Genomic DNA, 13,463 nt, shown 5'->3' with positions numbered 1-13,463 from the left:
CATGCACTCCAGCCACTGAGGAGCAGGGATCTCACCCTCCTCTGTCTGACACGTTGCTACGGCTCCATGCACATATGAACAGTTAGTGAGGAGGTGGCTGGAGGCCCAGGTGGGGCTGCTCCAGGTGGTTAATCACAAACACGCATGCAAGAGTGGCCAGCCAGTGGGAATGAGACACTACCTTTGATGAATATGATCTCCTGAATGCCAAGGCGTGTGGTACATAAATCGACTTTTAAGGGGATGGCAACGGAAAACAAAACACAATAGTAATAATGATTAAAAAATTAAATATAGAATACAGAAATGGAGCAAAATCAGTTAGAAGTTTAAAACAAACACACAAGACAGAAACACATAATTATCTTCCACAATGTCACACAGGACTGTGCAGGGAGGGACCAGGGTGTAAGGGCCTAGCAGCAGCCCTTCAATGAGTCTGGTTTGAATAAGGCCTGGGCTCACTTTTCTACCAAGAAAACAGCTTCTTCCCCACTGTGCCCCAAATCTTCTCTTTTCTTTCTCCCTGTGTATAGAGCAAAACTGTTTAAATATATGGCTACAGATGCTCTTTATCCTTTAGTAGCTATTTGCTTGTGGAAATTTAGACTACTTTCAGCTGAATGCTGCAGGGTAACGGGACGGGGGACAGGAGGAGGGAAATTCCTGCTGCCAGAGACACAGACACAGAGACACCGAGTGTCCAAACCAACATCACCCACTGAAGGCACCTCCCGGCAGGGATCCTAAGCAGGGCCAGGTGGGGTCCTAGCAGGCCACCCAGCAATCCTGGACAGGGTGGGGCCATTTCTTCACCATACACAGTGAAAGGGACTAAAATAGCTTAAGTAACTGGTATTCATCAAAAATACTCCATGCAGTGACTGCAGCCTCTTCTCACTCCACTAACCTTTGAGCAGTGCTGCTGGGAGCTCAGGTAGTTACATTTGCTCTTCTGGCCTTGTCACCTGCCATGTTATGGCTATGAGACTGTCAGGGAGTGACGGAGGAGGTGGTGGGGGGCGGGAGTGTGGAGGGCCACCTTTCAAAGCACAGTGGCCCAGAGAAGGAGTTTACCTCCTAGTAGCTACATTTAACTTTGAGCACATGGTCCTGTCTCAGACTAACTCACCTCTCCCACAAACTGGAGAGGAAAAATCTCATTATCAGAGCAAGTCAGTTAAAAAAAGACAAAGGACAATTTCCCCAAGCAGTGAGTGAACTCTGCAGGGACTGGTTATGTACAGCCTGAGGAATGGCACTCACCACCTGTCCTGTCTAGGTTGCAAGGGGCAGGGGCCCGTCTGTGCCAGGACAGTGGGTGGCATAGCACCGCGCTGCCCACTGAGGCCCAGTGGGCAAGAGCAGCAGCTTAGATGTATTCAAAGTCAGAGTGAAGCAAAGAAAAGAGGTAATGTGAGTCCCCTCTTGCTGGTAGGAGTATAGGTGATTTTTCAAAATCTGTAGTATCTTAATTTTTCTATATAAACACTTGTAAATAAAAATGTTATTTTAGTTTTTTTTTAATGGAACAAAACTGGGGCACTTGTTTCACGGATGCCTGACTCAGGGATGCAGGAGTAGCTGTTTCCCAAAAATAAGCTGCCCAGCAGGCCAGTTGCTGAGGTTGGGGGTCAGCAAGCAGCTCCCCGCTCACTTTAGGTGCCCCTCTGCTCTGAAAATTCAATTTCAAACCCACAGAAACAATCAAAGACAAAGATAATGAGCATCTTCACCTACATTTGCTACATGTCACCATTTTGCCACACTGATGCGTATCTTTATATATGATTTCTTTTTCTGAGTCATCTGTAGGCATCACAATCCTTCACCCCAGAGAATTTTAGCATGTACTTCCTAAGAACAGAGACATTTTCCTATACGACTACAGTCCCTTAAAAGCTTCCGGCTAGCTGAGCACTGATGTGATAATATCCCAATCTGTGCACACTATACTGGCACACTCTCATTTCCTTAGCTGTTCCAAAGGGTCCTTCATGGCTGTTCTGCTCTAGCTTCCATTCTTGAAAATACATGGAGCTTTGCCCTTGCACCAAGGCCAAGGGAACCTGGGACATATTCTTTTCCCTCATGGACCCTCAGGACCCCAGGCAGTGCCAGTCCTTGGTGTTGGGACATGTTTAGGGACCTGCATGCTTATCCAGAGGCAGTTCTCAGCTCAGTGCCAATGTCCTGCCTGGGAAGTACTCAACAGGAGGCCAATGACTCTGGCCGTGCAAGAGCACAGCACCCCAGCCTTGACACCGTGCTGGCCTGGCTGATGTGTGGAGCCTGGCCCTGCACTCCGTGGGTGCAGTGAGAGGCCTGGCTGTCTAGGTGTCCTTCTAGGTGAGTGGACAGATCAATAGTGGGCCAAAGGAGACAGACAGATCAGTGGAAGAGAACTAAAAGGCTGGCTGCCTCCGTTTGCCATGTCACTAAAAGAGGAGCTGGGAGGAGGGACAGGAAACACCCTGCAGACGTTGTCCTGGGGGTGCAGGCCTGTGTGGCCCTCCCTGGAAGTCAGTGGGGAAGGCAGACATGTGCAGGCCCTGGGAAGCCTTGCACAGAGGGCGAGCAATGGTCCAGGGAAAGGGAGCTGAAGGCCGCTCGGCTGTCATCCTGGACAGGAGGAGGGGTGTGGGCCCCAGGCAGGACCATGATGGAAATGGGGGGGCTTCATCCCCACTGTGTGCTGCCCAGGTCTTTGCAGTCCCCACCCCGCCATCGTCTCTGTGACAAAGATGCCCTGTTAGAATGTTCTCTAATCTGCTCCCTCCGCCAACTGCACTGTATCTAGACAAAGCTACCGGTGCCTTTGAAAATCTAAAGATCGAACAGATACCCTGGAGGGGCCAGTGACAAAGGAGCCCACCATAGTGAGGGCTCACTTCTCCAGAGAGCTGGGTCACCACACTGCCTCCTAAGCCTGGGGCAGAGAGAGGAGCCACGCCAGACCATAATGCTCTGTCTAGCACAGAGCCCAGACCCATTCCTGGGCCAGTTTGACAGCAAACATCCTATCTAATCCACACATGGACAAAGAAAACGTGAGAGGGCACAGTCCTTAGTGTCCAGCCTCCCCAGGAGCCTGGGATGCAGGAGGGCCTGCTCCCTTGCCAGGTGCTGGTGGATGCGGCCCCGTGTGGATTGCTGAGGACTAGGGAACAAACGGACGACTTGCTAAGATGCAGTGCGTCTGAGCTCGGGACGCCTGTCCTCCGCACAGGAGCTGAGCAGGGAAGGCTCCCGCGTGTCCTCCTTGGCTGTCTGGGGATTCAGTGTGCGATCCTGTTGTGGATATGCCAGGATGGCAGAGGAGGGCACTCACTTCCACCTGGCTTTCCTTTTCCTCCACTTCACCAAAGGCCAGTCCCAAACATAGCCATGGCCCCTTCTGAAGCCCCGTCCTGACTGGGCCCACGTACCTCGCGCTTGGACTTCTGGGAGGACCTCTCGAGGACGTCGTCGCTGGAGAGGTCGGAGTCCTCGGAGAAGCTCAGCTGGCGCCGGAGCTGCAGATCTGCGGGGGAGGGAGGGGCAGCAGGGCGGTGAGCAGCGGCGCACACCGTGGGGCAGTGGGTACAGGTGTATTTCCTCCCCGTTTCTTCTCCCACACTGGGCTCGTACCCATCCAGGCAGGGCAGGGCCGGCACTGGTGGCGGTGCCCGGGCAGCTCCCGCGCACTGAACTCCACCTGCTTAGAACCAGCCCTCCTCTGGGTGAAGCGGCTTCAGGAAGTGGGCAAACCTCTCATCTACCCACCCAGCTGGGCTGGTTTGGGGATTATTATATCTAGCAGAAGGCGCTCTGTGAGCGAACCAAGGCTGCTGGTGAGCCCTGGGGGAGTCGCGCGGAGGGCTGGAGGGCGCCCTGCAGGGCCCCTCGGGGCGCCGTACCTGCCCTCGTGATGGCTGGCGTCCTGGGCGCGCTGGAGTCCCCAGCGGCCCCGCTGGAAGGGGGGCCGCAGCAGGACCTGTCATCGCCCTTCCTCTTCTTGTCCCTCCTGTAGCCGGAGAACACCGACCTCCACAGGGACTTGGGCTTGGCGGCTGCGTCCTCGAGGAGGCTGGGGCTGGGCCGCTCTGCGGGCCGGCCCTCCCCCTGGGACTTCTTCTTGTTTCTGCGAGGGGAGAAGAGCGACGACCTCTTCTGGCTCTTCCCGCTGGAGCCGTCGGACGAGGCGACAGACCCTTCCGGGCCCCCTGAGTCCGACGGAGGGGAGAGGCCCTCCTCGCCGGCGGCCTCGCGTCCCAGAGCGGGCTCCTCAGGGCCTGGCGCTCTGCCCGAGGTGGGCACCGCGGCGGCCTCGCGCGGGGCGCCCCCCAGCGCCCTCATCCTGCTCAGCTGCTCGGCCAGCGCGTCCCGGAGCGCCCGGCTGCGTACCGACCTCTCCCTGGCGCGCATGCGCTCCTCCGCCAGCTCCCGGGCCTCGGCGGAGACCGCGGGCAGCCCGCGGCGGCGCCGCTCTGGGGCAGGCCGCGCGCCCGCGTCCGCGGCGGGCCAGCTGGACGGCGGCGTGAAGAAGTCCTGCGGGCTCGAGTCCTCCGTGCGGTCCTCGTACGTGTCCTCCACATCGTCGGCGAAAGGGATCTCGTCCACGCTCTCCGCGAACGACTTCCGCACCTCCTCCCGGGGCTGCCAGGCCGGCTCCCGCGCGCGGACCCACGGCGCCGGCAGGAGCCCCGCACGCTCGCCCGGCTGGCGCGGCCTCCTCCCGAGGGTGGCGGGCTCCTCGCCGGCGGGCGGCGGCGGCGGCGGGCTCGCCGGCGGGGTGAGCATGGCCGAGTCCGAGGTGTTGAGGCTCTGGCTGCCCAAGGTCTTCGTGTTGGAGGAGCTGCCCCGGAGGCCCAGCCCGGAGCTGCTGGACAGCTCTCCCTGCTCGTGGGCGCTTTCCAGCTCCCTGCCGGACGGGGACTTGGGGGTGGGCAGGGGGACCTGCTCTGCACCTGCTCTGGGCAGGCCCAGCCTCTTAGGTGCAGGCGGAGGTTTTAAAAGGTGGAGCCCCTCACCCCAAGTTGGCTGCTCCACTGGACAAGATTTTAGGGGTATTGGCTTAAAGGCAGGTGAGGGGAAGCTGTGCTCGGGGCCCTTGCTGTGATCCACGGGCGTGAGACCGAGGCTGCGGCGGATCTCGGCGCTCTTCATCCAGAACTCCGCCACCAGGTCAGTCCGTTTCTGGGCCTCATCCACAGCAAGAGGGCTGCCCAGTCTGTCCTTAGCATCCCCTTGCTTCAAGGGGAGGGAGGCCACTGGGGTGGAGGTTTTGGCTGGAACAGGCTGGAAGCATATGGGGGACTTAGTGGGGGACAGGATGGTGGCCTCAGAGGAAGGCTGAGGCTGGGAGCAAATGGGGAGCTGGGTGGGAGGGGTGGGGGCGGCCAAGGGTGACAGGCACTGGGAACCAGGTCGGGAGGTAGGTGCCCTGGCCTCGGGCAGAGCCAGAGGCTGTGATCGGACGGGAGAGTGCACTGCTCTCTGGGCGGCAGGCGCCTCTGCTTCCGGCTTTGCTGTGGGGAGCAAAGGCTCAGGGGAAAGGTGCAACTCGTGCGATGTCACTTTGGTACCAACAGAGGAGAGTGGGATTCTCGGCCCCTACAGAAAAGGAGGACAAGCTTCTTAGAAGACAGGGTTTGAATGGTCTGTAAAGACCCCTGGGGTGCTCTCTCCTTAAGGGGCTGTGCTTGTGGAAATAAACCACTTGCAGTCCTTTATGCTATTATTCAAGCGGCTCCAGGAGAGCCTTTCTCACTTTCTGCTCTGTTCAGTTTTTAGAAAAACTATTTAGTTGAGCAGACTCAGCTTCAGGGTTTGGTTCATCTCAAACTATGTTCTTTGTACACTGAAATGAACACTAGACAAAGGACACTGATGAATCCAGCTTTCAACCCCATGAGCTCCGAGACCTCTGATGTATGAACATGAGGCCATGTAATAAATCACTAAGAAACTTTATTATAGCCTGTGTACTAATTTGTTAGTGTGTGTATTACAAACTGTCCTTCCTGGGAGCTCAGACATACATGGATTCCTGCATGGCCCCGTGTCTCAGTAAAGCACTCCCCTTTCACAAGTGAAATCACCAATTCACCTTGCTTCTCAGAATCCCAAAGACCAAATCAAGTAAATCCAGGTCTTAAGTTCTGGGCTCCCACCCCGATCTGTCCTCTGGATAAACCTTCCCAACAAAGCGTGTTCTACAGAACACACAGCTCCCATCTGTTTATATAGCATTCTCCAATGTGTGGTCATACCCCACTGGTAATCTGTATATTTAAAAATTTAAATCATACACTCATTTTAATATAACATTAATAAAAATATATTTGTCATATCAAACCAATGATTCCACAAATATTATTGTCTTAGCGTAAAAATAAATTTATTTTTAAGCTGGTGTGGCATGTGGAGGGGGACTCAGGTTGGGGCAGAGCAGGGTTAGGGCCATGCTACCCAGAAGGCTCCGTCCCTGGGGGAGGGTGGAGCTTGACCCCAAGGCCACTCCTGTTTGCCACAGCCCCACTCAGCACAAAATGGGTTCACACCCAGGTCCAAAGATGAAGAGGAAATGTGTACCCTCACTCCTGCCCACAGTGAGCCCCACACTCTTACCTCTGCCACAGGGCTGAGGCCTTGCTTCTCTGGGGGCCGGTTGGGGCTGGACGTGTGGGAGGGACCTGAGAAGAACAGATACAGGATCCATAGGAGGAAACAGCCCCTCCCAGCCCACTGCCCTCCCAGCTGGCTCCACAGAGGCTGCCAGGCAGCAGAGCAGTGTGCATGGCCCCCACCCACCCGGTGCCAGATCCCCTCTGCGTGTGGTAGCAGGCTGGCTTTTCGTGGTGTGAGCTGTGCCCAAAGCTGTGAGATGTACCCTCTGGCCTTCACAGTTGGACACAGCACTGGGCAAGGGGCCGCTGGCTCAAGCCCGTGCAGCCCAAGCAGAGGGGCGGGGAAGGCCCAGGAAGTGCTGGCTCTGCTCCCGTGGCCGGAGTCCTTGCACGGCTCTCTGTAGGAAGACCAGTAGTGTGTCCCCTGTGGTTGCACTCACCCCTCTGCTGGTGCCCAGGAATGGCAGGGTGGTGTTCCTCCTTGTGTTCTGGAATCTTCAGCTCTAGCTCCGCTTTCCCTGGCTCCTGGGGCCACACGTGCAGCTCTGCTTCAGGGTCCGACCAGTGCCGATCTGGCGGGGGAGGGAGAACCAGGGCTTGAGTGGGGCCACCCTCCGTCTCCATCCTCCTGCCTTTCTCAGAGAACAGCCCACTGGTTCACTAACTGCAGCACAATCACCTAGGGGTCTGGGCCAGCACATGCCCATTGCCAGCCCTGCCCACTGGTCCCCACTGAGCTTGAGACTCGGCCAAAGGCACATTATCCTCTGCAACACGGAGCTGTTTCCCTTTTAAGTATAGATGATGATACTTCCACAGCAGGAAGAAACACGGCTGGCATGCCTGCAGAGAGCAGGTCTTGCTTCAAGGACCCATCCCGTCTGCATCTCTCTCCCAGGAGCGCCTCCTGGCCCTGTATCCAAACACCACAGCCGATGTCGATAAGCCCTTGAAATCTTGCCTGGACTATCCTCATTTCTCCCAGGCTAGTCCCTGCCCGTTTTCCCCAACCAACCAGACTACAATTCTTAAAATCCCACCTCCCTGTACCTCGCTTTCAGAAGGCATACACTGGATGAAAGGCCCAGCAAAGGCCCCACATCTGTTTCCCAACCACAGCTGAGGAAATGCAGGTGTGTCAGAGAGTGGCTTGCGGGTGGAGGGCCGCAATACACACACCAGAGTGAACCAGGAGGCCTGTTGCTGCCTCCTCCCAACTCCTCGCTTTTGCTTTAATCTTTGTATCTTTCCTGAGTTCAAATCACTGTGGCCCTGTTGCCCAGAGGGGCGCAGGGACGTCACCACGGTGGGCAGAGAGGCTCTGGGGTTTCCCATACCATCATCTAGCTCAGCACCAGTGTCCCCTGTGTCCCCATTCTCTGCTGCTTCCCCTTCTCTCTCCGCTGGCTCCGAGTCCACATCTTCCTCCACGTCACTCTCGTCAAATGGGACTATGAAGCAGAAACATTCAGAGGAAGAAAAGGAGGCAGGTGAGCAGAGAGCGTGTCTCTGCGGGAGGAGGTGGCAGTTCTCCCGTGGACACTCTGTGAAGACAGTGGGAGGGCTGATGGCTTCTGAAGGGCCTGGACTCCATGGAGGCCAGTCAGACTTGGGGAACCCTCCACAAGCAGTGAGGGTGCTGGGGAGACCAGCTTTTCTCAACTCCAGCAGGGCCAAGGTGAAGGGGAGGAGCAGCTGAAGGCCTGGTCCCCCTTCCTCTTCTTGCAGAGGCTGCGGCAGGAGCCTCCTTGAGAAGGGCGGGCGGGGCGGCCAGCAGCCGCATGGGGCAGCGTCAGGCTCCTCTGCTGGCGGGGTGCTGGCCACTTCCCGTGCCGGTCACATAATCCTCATCATCACACAACCAGAGACTAACTCCTTTTTCAGGGAGAGGACTGCGGCCCAGATAGCTGAGGTTCGTGGCCACACCCCTCCATCTAGTGGTCACAGTCTTGTGCGCAGGTGACATTGATGGGTGAGTGACCAGCAAGACCCTAAGGGTACTGCACCCCCCCATCCTGCTGGTGGAGGCCACAGCTCTGCTTGGGGTAATTTAGAGAAACACTTTTTAAAGCATAAAGGGGGGTACTTTTCTGGACTCAAGACGGGCAGCACTTACGAGCTCCACCCTGCTGAGGGGCAGCCACACACACACACACACACACACACACACTTGCTCACACCTGCTCCTTGCCTGGGCACACTCAGAGCTCACACTAGCAGCTCTGTGTAGGAAAAAGTAGTTAGGAAAGCCAGGAGCACTGCTTTAAGGAGGCTGGGAAACACTGTCCCCTGAGACCACCGGTACCATCAGGGGTGCTGAGGGCTGCCTCTGGGGTGCTAGGCATGGCCCTTCAGAGCATTTGTAAGTGGAGTCAGGAATAGGGGCTGTACTTTGATCTGCACATACATGAGGACCAGAGCCCGCAGCAGGGTGGGCAGCAGAGGAGCTGGCTGAGCACACTGGATGGAGTTCTGAGAAGCAGAAACAGAATGCGTGGACCCTCCGAGCCTGTGCCCTGTGCCCCCACTGTAGGCCACATCGGGACCTCAGGCTGTGTGGAGTGAGGATGGCAGAAGCCTGGGTAGGCCACTGGTCGGAGGGTAAGGGAAACCAAGGGCGTGGCTCCCTTGCGGGTGTGGATACTGGTTGCCTATGAGCTCTAGACCTAGGTGGTAGTTATATGTTCTTGTTTTTAAAAAATAATTCCTTAAGCTGTCTATGTCTTATCACCTCTTTCGTGTACTCAGCTCACTAAAAAGAAGGTGGAGGCTCACGACTAGCTTTGGAGAGTCTGTGAAATAGGTTTGGAATGAGCTGGAGAGTTCAGGTGACAGGGGAAGCTGTGAGACCTAGGACAGGTTCTAGGCTGGCAAACAGTTCATGGCACATTCCCTCTTTTGAGATACCAGAGCAGCCATGCAGCTGGCCATGCCATGATGCTGTCCTACAATGATGGCATTTGCTGAGAAAAATACTGGGGGGAAAACTACTACATTATCCCCACAGGTCTCTGTGTGACAAACCAGGGAGTGGGACTTGGAGGCATGAACAGAAGTCCCTATGTCCTCCCGCTTGAGTCCTCTGTCCATCAGAGCACTACACCGCTTCTGAGAAGGCAGGCAGATGCCTCTCTTCCCCAAGAACTCTTCTCCTCGGGTAGTCACCCCAACCTGGGGGAACAGGACTTGGGCCCCTCTGCCTCATGCGCATGCCCGAAAGTGCCTGCGCCTGCACCAAGACAGTGACCTTACACTCTGTGGGCATGTGTGCTGGGAGCGGGCATGAGGAGCCCCGGACACAAGGCTCCCTACTCTGGCACTACTTGGGGTACACCACACGGATCAGCCCGAGGCCAGGCAGTCCCTCAGCCTACACGTGGTTCTCCTAGTTTCTATTAAGTGTCTGCTGTGGAGTTGGGAGGTAAGTAGCCTCCTTGGGAGGCCTTGAACAGAACAACTGCAACATGTATCAAAAACAAACAAGTGAGGAGCACTGGTGTAGCAGTAGACGCTGACACACAGCCAGAGGGCTGGAGCAGTGGGGTTCAGTCCAGGTTAAGGTGGAGTGCAGGGTGCTAGCAGCTGCCACACCCTATGGAAGCCAGGAGTCCTGTTCATCAGCTGCAGCTGAGAAGTCCTGACACCTCAGCCTCATCCCATCATCCTGGGGATACACACTGGTTAGGAAGGCGACCAATGGCCAGAGGCCGGGCGCTCCCTCTGGCCCTGCGTGAAGGGCCTCTGGCTGTGCTTGCACACATTGTGCCTGCTGCCACATGGGGACGGGCTGCACTGGGGAGTGGCTGGTGGGAAGATCCATGAGCGCCAATCCTGCCCACCCCAGAAGTGACCCTAGGACAGTGGCTCATGACCGTGGGTACTGCTGTCCTCAAAGTGTGTTTGACACTGTGCAGAGGCACGTTTGCTTGGCCTGATGAGCAGGGTGGGGGGAGGCGGCAGGACTGACAAAAGGAAGAGCTGTCCCACCCCAAAGGCCCTCTCCCCTGTGGGGAAACACCTCTCCAGAAAAGCTTAGGAGGCACAGCCATGTTTCTCACACTCTCTGCCTAACTAGAGAAGCAGCTGTGCCTCTGCAGGCCCCCCTGACACCCCACCTGCTCATCTCCTGCTGTCCCCTACAGCTGAATGACATCCCTAGTCCTCTGCTGCCCCTCTTCCCTAGTAAGTTTTCCTAAGGGGCCCCTGCCTACCAACTGTCTCCTCTGATACTTTGGTAGGTTTGTGGGTTATGAAATGACTCCTCCACTTGCATACCCAACTGCAACTGGGCCTTTACCCAACTTTACTAGTAAAAGAAGTCTCTGTCCTGTCTTCACTCCTGCTTTTGCTCCAGATCGTCCCTGAAGGGTGTGGGGTCTGTGTCTGGTCCATGCAGGACAGGCCACTACAGTGAGGTGTGCGTGTCCCTCACCCTCCGCCCTGGGCATGCAGCAGCGGCAGGACCAGTGTGTTAAGGTGCCAGCAGAGCTGCGAGACAGAGCGGTTACGGTGAGTGGGAGAGAGCAAACATCACCAGTCTACCTCGGGCGACCGTCTCCAGCCAGGCCTGCACTGCTGCGCGGCGTACGGAGGGAAGTTCAGGCACTGAATTCAAAAGAGATGATAAATACGGTTACACAGGACAGGGCAGAGAGCTGAGGTCATCCCTAAGGCTCCAAACAGGAGAGCACTGAGATGTCATAAGCCAGAGCCTGGTGGCACCGAGGGGGCTGACAGTCCTGTTGCAAGCCTGCGTGACAGACACTCAGGACGAGAAGTGAGAGAACCGGGAGGACAGTGTCGGCTCGGGGCTGCAGGGCCGTCCCCATCCTGCACCTCAGCTTCTGCGGAGCTGCTGCATACTCCTACTGCTGCAAAAGTGGTTAACAGGTCTGGCCTGCAGGTGAGGGTTTGGGGTCAGAGACGATCACACGTCTCCACTGAAGGCTGAGTTTGGTGAAGGCAGGGCCACCCCTCATGTTCTCAGAGCCTTGCAGGATAGGTGGTCCCAAAAGGCACTGAATGGAAACATGAAAATCAGTGAGTGAGAGGTGGAGGTGGATGACACCGAGGGTCTGGTCTGGGAGATGGGTGCAGGGAGGCTGGGAGGCACAGAATGGGGGCAACTGCCACATGCCTCCAAAGTCTCCTTTTGTTCTTTTGTTGCTTGCAGCTCCTGAAAAGAAGCCAGAATAAGGTTCATCTTCATCCTACAGTGGAGCACAGATCACCTCACCTAAAACTTACAGCTGGATATTAGCTGTACGAACACTAACTGCTGCTGTAGAGGCCTTCTTGCTATAAATCTCTTCTTAAAACTTCAGTTCAAAGTACACTCCTCTTACTCTCTTCCTGCCTGTGTGCACTCACACCCAGACGCACACCAAGAGGAAGCACCACAGTGCTCTGCCATGTGGAGAGAGAGCACCGCTGCCTAGTTATGTGGGGGAAGAAGGCAATGGCTTGGCTTCCAAGGTCAAGCTCATTTTACTGCTTTGCACCAGTGGAGAAAGAGCCTGTAGCCCTTAACCCACAGAGAACTTTACATATCCTCAGATGGAAGTGGAGGGCAGAGGTCCCTATCAACACCAGGAGGTGAGATGCTCTGCTGGTTCTTACTCTTCATCAAGCTGACGGCTTTGACCCTAACAGAAAAGTCCCTCCAGCAACGAGAGGGAAGCAGGGACAGAAGGTGCTCTGAGGGGGCCCTGGCTCGTGAGGTCGTTACCTCTAGAAGCAGAGGACTCAGAGGTGGGTGCGGTCGGCTCTTCCTCCTCTTTCTCACGGATGTGTGTCCAGTGCACGTCAGCCTGGATCTCCAGGGGATTGGCTGGATTTATGATCTGCTGTAGCCTCTGGCTCCCAGCTAGTGTACCAGGGCAAGGGGGGAGGAGATGAGGAAGGGAGAGATGGTGGGGAGGAAGGAAGCAGGGCATGAAGTGATGGGGGAATGAAACACCACAGGAAAGGAAACAAGGAAAATTACCCAATTTGCCAAGATTAGTTTGAATCAGAAAGAGGCAAAAACTGTGATGACACAAACACAAACATGCACACCCGTGCACACACACACACACACACACACACACAAGCGCGCATGTGCACCTCCTATTTAACCCGACTTGGTCACTTCAAACTTCAGATATACTGAGAATGTCACTCAAGAGAGTCATTGATCCCAAGTCCCATGCAGAGAGAACTTCCTTTCTGTGTGCATCTCATCTTAACTGCATTTGAGGGGCCCGAATGCCAAATCAGGAGAAAAGTGTAGGTTCCAACTGCCATCCTTCCAAGGTCATGAGTGTTCGGCAGCTGCCAGCACGTTGTGCAACCCGAGGACCACCATTCATGCCCCCTCCGGTGGTCGCACAACCCAGCGCTTTCCACCACCTGCCTTGCTGACAGCATCTCCTTTGATACTTTTTTTTATTTTACAGGGGAAAGCGTGAACGCAGTCCCCCACTACCAGAAATGATGCAGCAGAGTTTCCCACACTTGGGGAAATCACAGGGGTCAGCACATCCGGAGTACAGTGGATAAGCCTCGCCCTGGGAAAACCACCTTTGTGATCATGGTATTTCCCCTGCCAGGTAAGTATTTCTCCTTTGAGATTTAAGCCAAGTGACAAGACAGGTGGGATGTGGCTGTGTCACTCTCATGAACCAGACAGAAATGTACTTTGCTGGTACTTCAGTTTTATCTTTTGCAGCTAGAAGAAATCCCCCTGCACACTAGGCTTCATGCTGCATGCTGGTGCACAGCAGGGGTGCAGCTGGGGAGATAGTGCAGTAAGTGGGGGCACTGGCTGGAGCGGGGGTGGGCTCTAGCCTGTGACCCTGGAAGCTCTGCAAG

General features: G+C 55.9%; 1 protein-coding gene and 1 non-coding gene across 20 annotated transcripts in view; both read right to left on the bottom strand.

Annotated features, from left to right (window-relative positions):
- Positions 1-13,463, bottom strand: part of MICAL3 (microtubule associated monooxygenase, calponin and LIM domain containing 3) — a 210,285-nt gene that overhangs the window by 27,725 nt on the left and 169,097 nt on the right. For 13 of the 19 annotated variants that reach the window (XR_008993621.1, XR_005034010.2, XM_036932453.2 and 10 more), the window contains 8 exons: positions 12,340-12,477; positions 11,154-11,216; positions 7,949-8,062; positions 7,052-7,183; positions 6,613-6,677; positions 3,900-5,595; positions 3,429-3,523; positions 182-232 (listed from right to left, as the gene is read on the bottom strand). Coding sequence is in view for 17 of the 19 variants with exons in the window: in XM_036932453.2 (XP_036788348.2) it covers positions 182-232; positions 3,429-3,523; positions 3,900-5,595; positions 6,613-6,677; positions 7,052-7,183; positions 7,949-8,062; positions 11,154-11,216; positions 12,340-12,477 (2,354 nt within the window). In the remaining 2 variants the exon portion in view is untranslated. The remainder of the gene's footprint in view (positions 1-181; positions 233-3,428; positions 3,524-3,899; positions 5,596-6,612; positions 6,678-7,051; positions 7,184-7,948; positions 8,063-11,153; positions 11,217-12,339; positions 12,478-13,463) is intronic. The other 6 variants (XM_036932454.2, XM_036932465.2, XM_036932459.2 and 3 more) reach the window with 5 other exon arrangements.
- LOC118935854 (U1 spliceosomal RNA) lies at positions 13,046-13,209 on the bottom strand. Its single transcript, XR_005034022.2, has one exon. It is a non-coding gene; the product is annotated as a U1 spliceosomal RNA (small nuclear RNA).

The sequence above is a fragment of the Manis pentadactyla genome, chromosome 14, assembly GCF_030020395.1.
Source record: "Manis pentadactyla isolate mManPen7 chromosome 14, mManPen7.hap1, whole genome shotgun sequence".
In the NCBI taxonomy this organism is placed as follows: Eukaryota; Metazoa; Chordata; class Mammalia; order Pholidota; family Manidae; genus Manis; species Manis pentadactyla.
This window is presented reverse-complemented; position numbering and strand designations above follow the sequence as displayed.